At 49.2% G+C, this 14,281-nt stretch overlaps 1 protein-coding gene across 1 annotated transcript; it reads left to right on the top strand.

The window, feature by feature from the left end:
• Positions 1-2,291: 2,291 nt before the first annotated feature.
• On the top strand, positions 2,292-13,713 carry IMP3 (IMP U3 small nucleolar ribonucleoprotein 3). The gene is made up of 7 exons (XM_078603625.1): positions 2,292-3,111; positions 4,645-4,752; positions 9,286-9,360; positions 10,295-10,374; positions 11,194-11,245; positions 12,612-12,684; positions 13,452-13,713. The coding sequence occupies exons 1-7, from the start codon at positions 2,975-2,977 to the stop codon at positions 13,476-13,478; spliced, it is 552 nt and encodes a 183-aa protein (XP_078459751.1). The 5' UTR covers positions 2,292-2,974; the 3' UTR covers positions 13,479-13,713.
• The last annotated feature ends 568 nt before the right edge of the window (positions 13,714-14,281 follow it).

The raw sequence follows: 14,281 nt of genomic DNA, 5'->3' as shown, positions 1-14,281 counted from the left end.
TTTATATTTACGCGATCTTACCCGAAAAACATATATTCTTGTGAGTAGAATATGATGGTCAATAGTATCAAAGGCTTTTGACAACTCTAGGAACACCGTACAGCAATAGTGGCTTTTAACCAGGTTACTGAAGAGCAAATGTAACACATCTATAATTTGCTATGGTAGTGCAGTAATCCTGTCGAAAACCAGACTGTTTACTGTGAAGGCGATTGTGCCTTTTTATGTAGGAGTTTATTTGTAATTTGAGTATTTTTCGAATACTGTAGTCACTGGTGAAAGAATAGAGATTGGTCTGTAATTATTAGGATTTTATATGGAGCCATTTTATATACTGGACAAATAAGAGTGGATTTACACTCTTGTGAAAATGTACCTTCGGTAACTGAGAGGTTTAAAATACATCCAGTTGAGATATGGGACTAAACGAGAAGTATGGACGATGACTTTCACGAACATTTTGAGGGTTGGTGGATGAAGAGGAACACATAAGTGATGTAAACAGTGGCGTACAGTATTAGGATACATTTTACTCTGATGTGTTTTTGTCGAATATATGCTTTCCTCATCCAAAATAATAATTGAATCCATTCACAATGTCTTGGTTTTTTTTTACAGTTCCATTGCCATCCAATAAGAGTTTATTTGAAGTAATATTTAGCTTTCCTTTGTTTTCAACTGAGTTGAATTTTTGCCAGAAAAGTATTGGATTTTTTTCTGAATTTAATAGTTCTTTAGTGGTAGTAAGATAATTTAGTGTTTCTTACTTGTGGAGTACGTCTACGTTTTATTATTCTGTAGTTAATCTAATCATGGAGGTTATTTGATGTTTTTTTTTTAATATAACACCAGGTTATATAGTTTTCATTAATTCAGAGATGTTCGGATCAAACTAAGGTGGACTCTCAACCTTTATTCTGAACTTTTTAAGGGGACATGTTTGTCAATAACTTTAGGAACTGTTTAACACATAGGATTTCGTGACCAATATCATCCATAATAAAGGTTTTTTGGGGTTAGATCGCGTAAATACATTTAAGACCCAGGAACTAGTTCTTAAAATATGTCTAAGCACTTTCAAAAACTGGGATTTTGCTCACCGTATCCAAGTCAGAATGGAGAGTGTCATGTATACATGCTTGAAGGGTCAATCTTTTTGCAAACCGTTTCATAATGAATTTATGAGGTGTTTTAGTAATTTTGTATGACAAATGGCATGGTCACTGGGATGGTTTCCTAAGACTCCCACTTTTGAAAATTTACTGGGTGAATTTGTTAGTAGGATATCAAGTATGGACGAACGATCGGAGTTTTTTTTATATTTAGTCTAGTAGTTGAAGTAATCAATTGATTTATATGGTACTGGTTTCTAAAGTCGAATGCATCATGTGGTAGGTTTAACCAATTCCAATTTAGTTCCCCTATGATCAAGAGGTCACCTATGGGAATGGTTGACAATTTTGTCGAGGGATTAATTTCATATTTTATTATTTGGTAGTCTATATCAACGCATCAGAGTCAAATGTTGGTTATCTCTAAAAGAATGATGAGTGTGATACGTTCAAAAGAGTCCGGGTAGGACACAATAGTAAGTTGAATGTAAGGTAGGTCGTTTTTTACATGTATTGCCACACCTCCTCTTGATTGTCTGGCAAATCGGAATATATTATACCATTTAATTTCTACGAGGCGAGGAGTTATATGTGGGTAAGCCATTTCTCAGACAGACAGAAGATGTCCGAGCAAATATTATTGAATTAAAATTTGAATTGTTAAAATAAGGCCTCGAATGTTGACATGGACAATGCCAAGACGATGTTTTTGAAATCTATTGAGTTAAATATGAGTGATGGAGAAAATGTGGCAGTAATGGGACCAGGATTGGTTTCAACACCTGATCTAATCAAGAATATAATTCTTGATAGCTTCTCGACGTGTTTTGTAATCTTTCTTATGAAACGAGCGATATTATGATTTTGTAGAATATTATAAAATGAACACAATATGGGATGTTCTATTGTTTGAGAAGGTATATCGGAGTGTGTTGTGTGTGATGGATGGGGTGGCGGTGAGTTTGATGGTTTGAGTGACAATGCGGCAAAAACACAGACCATAGTTATTGGGTTTATCCAAGATCGGTCTCTGTATTTATAAATTGTACGAAATTTCGCGACATCGTGTGTATGTACATATCGTACGATATATGACCAGGAGGCGGTTATTTACATATCGTACGATATATCGCCATATCGCGGAAAACCAGCCAATGGGGTTTCACTTGCGCGGTCACGTGGCGCGGTGGGCGATCCGAGCGGGCAGGAAGAGAGACGCGTCACGTGTGTTCGTGTTAGAGCGTGAGACACGTGTGTTCGTGTGAGAGAGACACGTGTGTTCGTGTGAGAGAGACACGTGTGTTCGTGTGAGAGAGACACGAGTGTTCGTGTGAGAGAGACACGTGTGTTCGTGTGAGAGAGACACGTGTGTTCGTGTGAGAGAGACACGTGTGTTCGTGTGAGAGAGACACGTGTGTTCGTGTGAGAGAGACACGTGTGTTCGTGTGAGAGAGACACGTGTGTTCGTGTGAGAGAGACACGTGTGTTCGTGTGAGAGAGACACGTGTGTTCGTGTGAGAGAGACACGTGTGTTCGTGTGAGAGAGACACGTGTGTTCGTGTGAGAGAGACACGTGTGTTCGTGTGAGAGAGACACGTGTGTTCGTGTGAGAGAGACACGTGTGTTCGTGTGAGAGAGACACGTGTGTTCGTGTGAGAGAGACACGTGTGTTCGTGTGAGAGAGACACGTGTGTTCGTGTGAGAGAGACACGTGTGTTCGTGTGAGAGAGACACGTGTGTTCGTGTGAGAGAGACACGTGTGTTCGTGTGTGTGAGAGAGAGCGTGAGACACGTGTATTCGTGTGTGTGAGAGAGCGTGAGGCACGTGTGTGTGTGCTTGAGTGTTTATTTCCACCGCCGCCATGGTTCGCAAGCTTCGCTTTCACGAGCAGAAGCTGCTCAAGAAAGTCGACTTCATCTCGTGGGAGGCGGACGCGGACCGCAAGGAGCTGCGAGCACTACGCCGCTTCCACATCCAGCGCCGCGACGACTACACCAAGTGCGGGCGGGCGGACAGGCAACATGGGGGGGCACGGGGAGGCTTAGGCCGGACACACGTGGCGGACGGCATAGGATTGTGGCGTTGTGTGTGTGATGTAGGTGGTGGGTGGTGTGATGGGGGTGGCGTGTGTGTGATGGGAGGTGGTGGGTGGTGATGGGGGTGGCGTGTGTGTGATGGAGGTGGTGGGTGGTGATGGGGATGGCGTGTGTGTGATGGGAGGTGGTGGGTGGTGATGGGGGTGGCGTGTGTGTGATGGAGGTGGTGGGTGGTGATGGGGGTGGCGTGGGTGGTGATGGAGGTGGTGGGTGGTGATGGAGTTGGTGGGTGGTGATAGGGGTGGCGTGTGTGTGATGGAGGTGGTGGGTGGTGATGGGGGTGGCGTGTGTGTGATGGAGGTGGTGGGTGGTGATGGGGGTGGCGTGTGTGTGATGGAGGTGGTGGGTGGTGATGGGGGTGGCGTGTGTGTGATGGGAGGTGGTGGGTGGTGATGGGGGTAGCGTGTGTGTGATGGAGGTGGTGGGTGGTGATGGGGGTGGCGTGTGTGTGATGGGAGGTGGTGGGTGGTGATGGGGGTGGCGTGTGTGTGATGGAGGTGGTGGGTGGTGATGGGGTTGGCGTGTGTGTGATGGGAGGTGGTGGTTCAGTGGTTAGCGCGCTGCGCTATGAACCCGGCGACCCGAGTTCGATTCTCGCTCACGGCCACCACCGGTGACTATTATTTTAACCGATCCTGGGCCTCGCCTAGGTCGACTCAGTGTCAAATGAGTACCTGGCTTAGGCCGGACACACGTGGCGGACGGCACGGGATTGTGGCGTTGTGTGTGTGATGGAGGTGGTGGGTGGTGTGATGGGGGTGGCGTGTGTGTGATGGGAGGTGGTGGGTGGTGATGGGGGTGGCGTGTGTGTGATGGAGGTGGAGGGTGGTGATGGGGGTGGCGTGTGTGTGATGGGAGGTGGTGGGTGGTGATGGAGGTGGTGGGTGGTGGTGGGCGGTGATGGAGGTGGTGGGTGGTGATGGAGGTGGTGGGTGGTGATGGAGGTGGTGGGTGGTGATGGGGGTGGCGTGTGTGTGATGGAGGTGGTGGGTGGTGATGGGGGCGGCGTGTGTGTGATGGTGGTGATGGGGGTGGCGTGTGTGTGATAGGGGTGGTGGGTGGTGTGGTGGGAGCGGTGGTGCAGTGGTTAGCGCGCTGCGCTATGAACCCGGCGACCCGAGTTCGATTCTCGCTCACGGCCACCACCGGTGACTATTTTAACCGATCCTGGGCCTCGCCTAGGTCGACTCAGTGTCAAATGAGTACCTGGTGTGGTGTGTAGTAAACATCGTCACTAGGGAAACAAAGGCGGTCGGGCGTGGTGCAAGCCACCCACCTAATCGTGTAACGTTTCGGTCTTCATAGGTGCTCGCTAACAGCACTTCCCCCAACAGTCTATTAAGGCCACACCACAGGAGATCTTTGGCTGTGCAGGTACCGTGGTCTCTGCCCGTGTCGTGAGCGCTGGCGAGCTGTGCGATGTTGTGCTGTGCAGGTACAATAAGCTGAGCCGCGAGGTGCGCACGCTGGCCGGCAAGCTCAAGGAGCTGGACCCGGCCGATCCGTTCCGCAGTGAAGGCACGAACCGCCTCCTCGACAAGCTGTAAGTGCTGCTACTGCGCAACGCATTCCTCTTCCACCACCATCATCGTCATTGTTAGCGTCGTGTGGAGAATAACAATTCCTTGCCAACTGCGGGGTTTAGATACTTGGAAAAGGCTGCGGTAGGCAAATCCGCAGTTGAAGTACAGGGGGGGCCTATGGGAACTACGGGGTTATTCAGAACGACAGCCACGGTCAGGCTCGTCACAATTCAACCGAGTTGCCTGTTTATTAAATAATAAACACCGAATAAAATGCAGCACATTACTCAATGACAATAACATACACATTACATTAACTGTATATTCCATTTATATGATCGATGATGACAATGAGATGATGGGGGAAGGGGTGGTTAGAAAGAGGAGGGCCTCAGCCGAACCTTCCCCTCTCCGGATCATCAATGACAGACGAGTGGGCAGGCGGAGAAGCACGGTGGCCTCACCAACAACACAGCAACACGAGCCATAATCGCAACATCACTTCCTTTAAACAGTTCTAATTGTCGACTCATTAACCCCAAAGACTCGCCTTCACAGACGCATCACTCTCACCACGTACAAGCCGATCTAACACTTACACTTCTTTCTCTGCAAAACCCATCCCTTTTCTTGCTCTCTTGGCCTTTTTCTCACCCTCACCACTCGCCTTACGCTTCGGGCCCCACCATTAAGGGCAAAATTAACGTGAATGACCATCAACACAAGCAAAATATGCAGTTGCTATGCGATCGATGCACTGCGAGAATTGCAACCCAACAGACGGACAGCTCCTTCTTCTTGGTTCTTTCGGTAAAGTCACGTAGAAGGGAAGTAATACAATAATAAAAATAAAACATAATAAAATAATTCTCACGACGTTTCGGCCACAACGCAAGCAGCCGTCCCTACGGACGGCTGCTTGCGTTGTGGCCGAAACACACATGTTGAATTTTTATTATTTTATTACTTCCCTTCTACGTGACTTTATCGAAAGAACCAAGAAGATGAATCCCTGCACTCACGAAAGCTTTAAATCGAAATTTAGACGGACAGCAGCACCACGGGGGGGGGGGGGGGGGGCGCACGGGTGGTGTGGCAGCACAGAGGAGAACCATGTAACTGTATTGCGGACCCCCCCCGTGTGTGTTATAGATGCATAGAACGACGTCAGCAGACAATGACGTCACGCATTACAATGACGTTAATACACGTCACGTAACTTCCTTAACACCGTGCTTACCCGTAGATACTCATTTCCAGGCCGAGGTTGATACATTGGTATACAGATAATAAACCGTGTGTGTACATGAATCCCGTGGTTGGCAAGTCCACGCTTGGCGAGGGATTGCTGCCCAGGTAACAAATAAATGGACAGCACGCCTCATTCACATGTCTGTCCTTCCACGTAAAAACCGACGGTATTGTTTTCTGCACAACCCATCATTCACACGGACTTCTGGGAGTGCACCGTTTCAAGACTCGGTTCAACTATCAGTGTCTCTAAATCAGCAGTCGGGGCTTGGTTGAATCGTTGAGTGTTCCTTTGTGGTGACGCGGCCTTGCGGAAGCACGTTCACTGCTTGTTGCAGGGGATCACGGTTTGAATCCGGCGTTACAGATCCACATGACTTCATTCGCCAGAGTAGTCATTGTGTGCCGGAATCGTGGTCCAAATTTTTAATAATAAACCCTCAAATTATTCAATTCTAATTACGTGTAGAAATCATATTCGAGAGGTTTTTTTGTGTTTGATTGCATAAATATAAAAGTGTCTTTTAGACCACCACCACCACCTGACAGCCAATGGGTAAGGTTTGTCACGTGAACAAAACATGGCAATTAGTTACTACTTAAGCAGACCGGTGTGTTAGAGAGTAAACCCACAACGTTTACCATTCAAGTACCGTGACGTTTCGCCGTTAATTACAACCAGCATTATCAGGCGGCAGCGAAATTTGTGGAGAAATCCTGTTTCGGTCTTAAATAGAGGGATACGTGATGTCATCACTTGTGAACCAATCAGGTGTGAAGGCCAGTGGAGGGGTTCATGTTTTCATTTAAAGTACAATGGATATATATTACTGGATGAGTTATTCATAGGGTAATCAACATACATAATGTGCATGCACAATGCGCATGCATGTGTGCATGCACATCCTGCCCTTTTTGAGTACAATAAATCCCAATACCTGTTATTGGTTGCTCACAGTTAGTCACCATCGACGTATGGTGGCCTGTATAGGCATGCAGTTAAACAGTGTAGTAGCATCACTTGATAATACGCTACGCTTACAAGCAGCACATCTGTGAGACTTCGTGAGACTATGCTGGGGGGTAAACGAGTGTTTGAAGTGTGACTTGCCCCTGACTCTGTGTGGCTGGTTCTCTGTGTGTCTGGTTCTCTGTGTGGCTTGCTCTCCGTGTGATTTGTGGCCCCTGGTGGGAGTAGTGGGGGGGGCTGGCGGCTGTGAGGGAGGACGGCAGGAAGAGGGAGGGGAGAAGCAGGCGGGCGAGGTTGAGTGAGCTGCAACTTGGACAGCAGCAGTAGCAGGCGGCGTCTAGTTTCTCGCCCATGTGCTGAGCAGCTCTTCGCTCCGGCTCTGATGAGAATAAAAGCTGCCGTGGGGGCGTGGGAAATGCCCGAGTGACCATTAGCAGCGGTTGATTTAAACGGGCCCTGAAACGCTCCCACTGTTTACTTTAAGCCGAATGTCCGTTCGTACGACCCTGGGACAAAAGTGAGGAGGAGGCCGCAGGGAGGCGTGCAGAGCGTGAACGTTGTTAATCTTGAAGGAAACTTAAAAAGGTTCTTGTTTTTTGTCAAAATTCCGCATTGATGAAGTAGTGTTTGAAAATGGGAAAACTCCTCGGTGCTAACGTGCGCTCCGAGGAGCTACATAACCGGACACGCTCTTGGCCCACCCCTCACACTCTACCGCACATGCACGCTATCCGCGCTCTCGGAGGTTGAGATAATTTTCGTCACCGGCCATCGTCGCTTCTGGCGATGAGCCCTGCGCCCAAACGCACTCCGTTTTGTTCCGGGGTCGACGCGATGCCTCTCGGTCGTGGTCATTCTCCAATCCACGCCTTCCTCTTGCTGTCTCTGAAACAATTACAATTATTGTGGAATAACATCGCATTGCACTTCACCTGCGGTCATTTACTGAATGCACACCGGGGTCATGATGATTCACCGAGGAGGTGAGTGAAAAGAAGTGGGGCTGTTTTTTTAAGAATTGAGGTTGATGGTGAGACGTAGCTAAATAATTGCCTGCTAGAGGAAAGTTTTAAATTGGTGCACGTGCAATAAAAGACAGTGCCGCAGTAGGGACAGCTGGGTGCAAGCACCAGCTGTCCACCAGAATCATCTACAGCCATCAACTTGCCCTGCTCCACCACTCGCGTCCACCACTTGGCTCTCACCCTGCTCCATCATTAGCGATCTCTGATGCCTGCTGTATATTTGGAGTTTGCGTCTCTCGTGTGGATTTTTCTCCGGGTCCTCCGGTTTTTCCCTCCACATTTAGAAACTTGCGTTTAGAGTATTTGGCTGCTATATATATCCACATGATAAGGCACTTCGTTGAGCTATCATTTGTGACCAGCTCACTTGTAAAAAAGAGCTAAATAGCTCAATGAGGCTTACCTGGTAAAATTAAAAGTTTAAATAGTTTTAGTCCTCCACTTGGCTCTTACACTCCCCCTTCTGGCTATGGCTAGATTCTCTGGTAGCAGCACACAAACACTCACTCAGCAAACACACTCACCCAGCAAACACACTCACCCAGCAAACACACTCACTCACTGTGTGCTATGTGCGGTGTGCTATGTGCTGTGTTAGATGCTGTGTGCTACGTGCTGTGTGCTAAGTGCTGTGTTAGATGCTGTGTGCTACGTGCTGTGTGTTAGATGCTGTGTGCTACGTGCTGTATGTTAGATGCTGTATGTTAAATGCTGTGTGCTACGTGCTGTGTGCTATGTGCTGTGTGTTAGATGCGGTGTGCTACGTGCTGTGTGTTAGATGCGGTGTGCTACGTGCTGTGTGCTACGTGCTGTGTGCTACGTGCTATGTGCGGTGTGGTGAGTCGCACATTCCGCGTGCCGAGTGCTGAGTGCCGCGTGCCAAGTTCCCAGTGCCGAGTGCTGATGCCGCGCGTCCCACAGCACAGCCCCGGGTCTCGCGCTCACTGGGTATTTATACCGCGCCCGCCTTTATTTAGCCTCCACTCCTGCTCAGGGACGTGCATTCGTGATGGACTGGACATTAGAGTGCGCAATTACAAATGTTTTTGTTTACATCGCTCGCATCTTCCTCCGTGACTCGCCCCTGCCGGGGAAGGGCCGGCGTTGGCCGAACGCAGCTCACATACTGCCAGTGTAAATGTGTGTGGGGCCAGTGTACATTCGTACAAGACACTGATTCATGACAATCTCTTGGGTCCAAAATCTGCACCACCTGCTTCCTAACTCATTGCCGCCACCACGTCGCCGTCTTGCGTGTTTACGTTTTTTTAGCGAATGCCGTTCTGCTTGTTTGTTGGGTCATTCAGGTATGCCATGGGCATCATCCCCACCAGGCAGGGCCTGCAGCTGTGCGACAACGTGTCGGCGAGCTCCTTCTGCCGGTACGAGGACCGCACCGTCCCCGCACCGTCCCCGCACCGCCACCGCACCGCCACCACACCTCCACGCCGGTTTCATCGCGACCGCTTAGTCCGCGAGGCTGCTCATTGCGCCGATCCAGAGGTTTGTGCCGTGAAGATGCCGCGAGGCCGGCACGACACTGAAATCATTATGCAGAAACCTTACTACTACACCTTTTCTTTTTGTATTCTGTCCCTTCATATAAAAAAGGAACGTCATTTTTAAAATAACCCATCAGCCGCACGGATTATTATTTGAAGTTGGGGAGAGCGGTCGTTTCCTATGCTGGAACCCAAGGTGGGTTCCTCCTCCACGAGTGGAGGGCTCCGTTGTGGGGCTCAAAGAGGTCAGGACCGAAGGGGAGCGGATCGTGGCGATAGCCGCTCGGGAACCCGGCTGACATGGAGCTCCGGCGACCCCTCGCTACCACGGGAAGCACCGTGCCACCACGGGAAGCACCGTGCCACCACGGGAAGCACCGTGCCTCCACGGGAAGCACCGTGCCACCACGGGAAGCACCGTGCCTCCACGGGAAGCACCGTACCACCACGGGAAGCACCGTGCCACCACGGGAAGCACCGTGCCTCCACGGGAAGCACCGTGCCACCACGGGAAGCACCGTGCCTCCACGGGAAGCACCGTGCCTCCACGGGAAGCACCGTGCCTCCACGGGAAGCACCGTGCCTCCACGGGAAGCACCGTGCTTCCACGGGAAGCACTGCGCTTCAACAGCACGCTCAGTTGGTGCAGGCCGCGCGTTTTGTAGAGCCATGCGGTGTTAGAGATGAATAGATTTGTCTTGTTATCATGATGCTTGTATATCCAGGAAAGCCTCACCCACAAGTCCCTTTTCTGGGAGGGTCCTGCCCCTTAGTAAAGGTCTCCGCTCAATCCCCTCGTTTTTTCCGAGCGTAGGCGGCGGTTGCCAACGATCATCATCAAGCTGAGGATGGCCCAGAATCTCAAGATGGCCGTCACCTTCATCGAGCAGGGACGTATCCTCTGTCGCGAGCGCTCGTGGTGGTGCGCCACACCGCGTGTCACTGGAGACGGGCATGTGATGGCGCCGCCCTCCCATACGCCGGGCGTTTCCCAGCGATTTGCACCGCATCTCGTCTCCGACGTTTAAAGGGCACCCCCAATGGGAGCTATCCTTGTGGCACAAGGAGACTCGACACCTGGCTGTCGTCTGCCAGTAGGGGGCGACGATTACTGCTGTGTGTGTGAGGTCCCATTTGAGTCAATTTGCTGGTATTTATTTTTTCATTTTGTAAAATTTAGACTGTGATGCCGGCATGCAAATGGCCTCATTTCAAATGAGGTCAGCGTATCTTTGACGTTCGTCGTGAATCATATGGGCAGCAGCAGTGATTACCGCGGCGTTAGCCACGGTAATCACTGCGAGCGGCCCACGGTGCTGTCTGTCGACGCCACGATCCTCCGCGAGATGACGTCAGGGTGGGGTATTCTTAGGTTTTTTCGGTAAAGTCACGTAGGTAAAACATTAAAATTAATCAAAATAAAATAAAAATCACGTTTCGGAGGCAACACAAGCTTCCGTCTTCAGGTGGAACCGTCACAGCCACGACAGCTGTATCAAGTAAATGTTTTACCTATGTGACTTTACCGAAAAAACCTAAGAATATGAATCCTTGTAGTCACGAAAGCTTCAAATCTAGAGTCAGGGTGGGGGTTCTCAGCTGTCCCTGTGATCCACGAGACTTTTGTGCGCGTCTGTGTGGAGTGGTCGTCGCTGCAGCGAACGCTCTCGGGACACATTTGCCGTGAGATGTTTCCGTTAAAGGAACGATCAGACGTTCGAGTTGGGACGGAAGTGGTGATGGACCCGGCTTTCCTCGTGACCAGGTGAGCGCGCAACTGCAGGTGGGCCGGCCCCGCTCCTGCCACCACATCAGTCCTGGATCGAGGATCCAATTCTCACTTCCTCACCAGCGGTCACTCACCTGTCACCACTTCCGTGGTTACATTTTTTTTACCAAGGCCCACTGAGCTATATAGCTCATTTTCAGATGATCGTTCAATGAAGTGGCTTATCACGTTGAAATTTAAAGCAGCCAAATATTCGGAACGCATGACCATTGGTCGCTTCACCCACGTTGAGAGTACCAAACACCGACTGTTTTGTCTCATCATGGGACCTCCTTTGCCAGTACCAAAATATGATAATAGGTTTTTCCCCTTTTTTCTGGCAGCAAAACAGGTGTTAAGATGAAAGGTGTTTCCACTTTTTTTTTTTTAAACACCAAACTTAAACCTTTTACAAGGAATCATGACTGCATTAACCACAATGCTTGTGGTCAGAATGCAAACAAAAAACATACTCTGATCATATATGCATTGTCCTTGAAACTGATTGGTCCACACCAGAGACAGCTTTCTTTTGAGCCTCGTCTCAAAATGTGTTAGACCAGAGGACGCCAAAAGGCGTACAGCCCAAAGACAATGCACTATTAGAGTTATGAGAGCTCGGGGTGAGCATCTACATCATGGGACCTCCTTTGCCAGTATCAAACTCGTCCACTTTCCCCCTTTTTTCTGGCAACAAAACAGGTGTTAAGATGCTGCCAGAATAAAGAAGAAAAACCTATTATATTTTGGTACTGGATAAGGAGGTCCCATGATGTAGGTACTCGCCACGAGCTCTCATTACTCTGATAGTGCATTGTCTTTGGGCTGTATGCCTTTTGGCGTCCTCTGGTGTAACACCATTTGAGACGAGGCTCAAAAGAAAGCGGTCTCTGGTGTGGACCAATCAGTTTCAAGGACAATGCATATATTATCAGTGTTTTTTGTTTGCATTCTGACCACAAGCATTGTGGTTGATGCAGATATGATTCCTTGTAAAAGGTTTCAGTTTGGTGTTTTAAAATCTTAACACCTGTTTTGTTGCCAAAAAAAGGGTAAAAACCTATTATGATGTTTTGTCTCAACCACGAAGCTGGTCACTAACCCATTCACCCAACGACTCACCCAGGTCGCCTCACCCCTCTTTCTGCTTCTTCCCTTGCACCACTCTACTTCGGAATTCCCTCTCCCATCGTCTGTCTCCAAGCTCTTGCAACAACCTCGCTCTTATTTGAATGACAACTGCGATTATGCCATTTGCTCCTGGCCGCTTGGCGTTTTGGGTCGTCGGGCCGTGGCTTGGCAGCTGTGTGGAAGTGAGCTGGTGTGTATCTGCGTGTGCATCTGCGTGTGCACCGCATCCCAGGAGCATGGAGGACTTCGTCACGTGGGTGGACTCGTCCAAGATCCGGCGCCATCTCATGGACTACAACGAAGAGGTACGGCCTCCCACACTTCTCCTGCACTACCGCCCCCACTACAGCCAACACTACCCCCACTGCAGCCTGAACTACAAACCACGCCCCACACTCGCCAAAGCCATGGCCACAGCCCATGACCTCACGGCCTACGCTCACCAGAGATATGGCCTCACAGCCCACGCTCACCAGAGCCATGGCCTGCAGCAACAGCCATCCACATTCTCTCTCAAGACGCTCACCGCCTGCGCTGTGATGTTTTCAATGCGTTAAAACCAGGCGGCTCGTACAGTCATAGATTTTAAAGAGTGGATGGTCGTGCCCATTGTTGAAGATCGACGTTAGTCAAAGGAAAATCGATGGTCACTCATACGTATTGACATTCAAACTCCCAGTCATGCACAGCGTGACCCCAGGGTGTTAGCTAAATAACTAAGCATGTAACACGTGTCCTTCACATATCTGTCCCTCCGTAACATACTATCAGCCACATGGCCTTCTGGGTGTGCAGAATTTCAGCAGCATTGGTTCAACGCAAGCAAACTGGGCCAGTTTTTGACATTGTCTCATCAGCAGTCGCGCTTACTTTAACCAATGCTGGTGAACTACCAGGTGTTTATAGGCGAGGATTCTCTGTTCAACATGGGTCTCATAGAACACGTAATAACATAATCACGAGCGTCGTAGTGGAGAATACAAGCTTGCCGCTCAATAGCTCGGGTGTGGTGGCTGTTGAGCAATTGGTGTCAGCCGCGTCATGGCCGTGCTATGCTTTCGTTTCGCCGCAGAGAGACGACTTTGACCTGGTCGGGTGAAGCGGGGGGCTGCCGTCACCACACGATTCCTGGCCCTGCGAGCGATGTGGAGACACCTGGTTGGCCACCTTAACTCTTCCATTACAAAAGCAGGAGGCTGGCCAAGATACTGTCGTGGATTCGTTCATAATTACACCACCGTGTTCATAAAACCTGACATGGTAGACTGAATTAAATATTTTCTATAACTTTGTTTTGCGGTTTTAAATGGTTAATAAATGTGTGAAAACCGTCATGGATTTTTGTTGTGCAACAGATTCAGTATCACCAATCTGGTCTTCTTGGTATGGCTGGTGTTGATGAAGAGCAACAGCTATAGTTTTACATTGAGGTGGTGGAGCCAAACAACTGCGTTTGAAGCAGCCGAGTGTAGCGCTGCGATGCCCCCTTTGTGTTAGTGAATTGCAGCCGTTAGATGTCCCATGGTTTAGTTCTCGGCGATCGCAGTCACCTTACACCGAGCCGAAACGTTTTTAATTTTCCATTTGTGCTTCAAGTGTCTGCATCTGTTTTCATGGTTTTTGTTTGTGCATGCGGTTTAGGGGTTATGGCCTTATTCACTGGCAGAGCCAGTGGGGGGGGGGGGTGGCACGTGCCCCCCCAATGATCCGATTGAAATCCCTAATTTCGATCAGATCATTGGGGTTTATTAGTAATAAATCGGGTTTTTGCGACCACCACTGTCAGTGTAGCATATTATTGTGCCAGGGACTCGATTAGATGATGGGACAATAGTCTGAGTCCATAATCGGCAATAAGTAACTCACAAAATTGTGCGCAGTTGCGTATACATTACACGACTT

The sequence above is a fragment of the Lampetra planeri genome, chromosome 20 (genome assembly GCF_965212315.1).
Source record: "Lampetra planeri chromosome 20, kcLamPlan1.2.h2, whole genome shotgun sequence".
Taxonomy (NCBI): Eukaryota; Metazoa; Chordata; class Hyperoartia; order Petromyzontiformes; family Petromyzontidae; genus Lampetra; species Lampetra planeri.
This window is presented reverse-complemented; position numbering and strand designations above follow the sequence as displayed.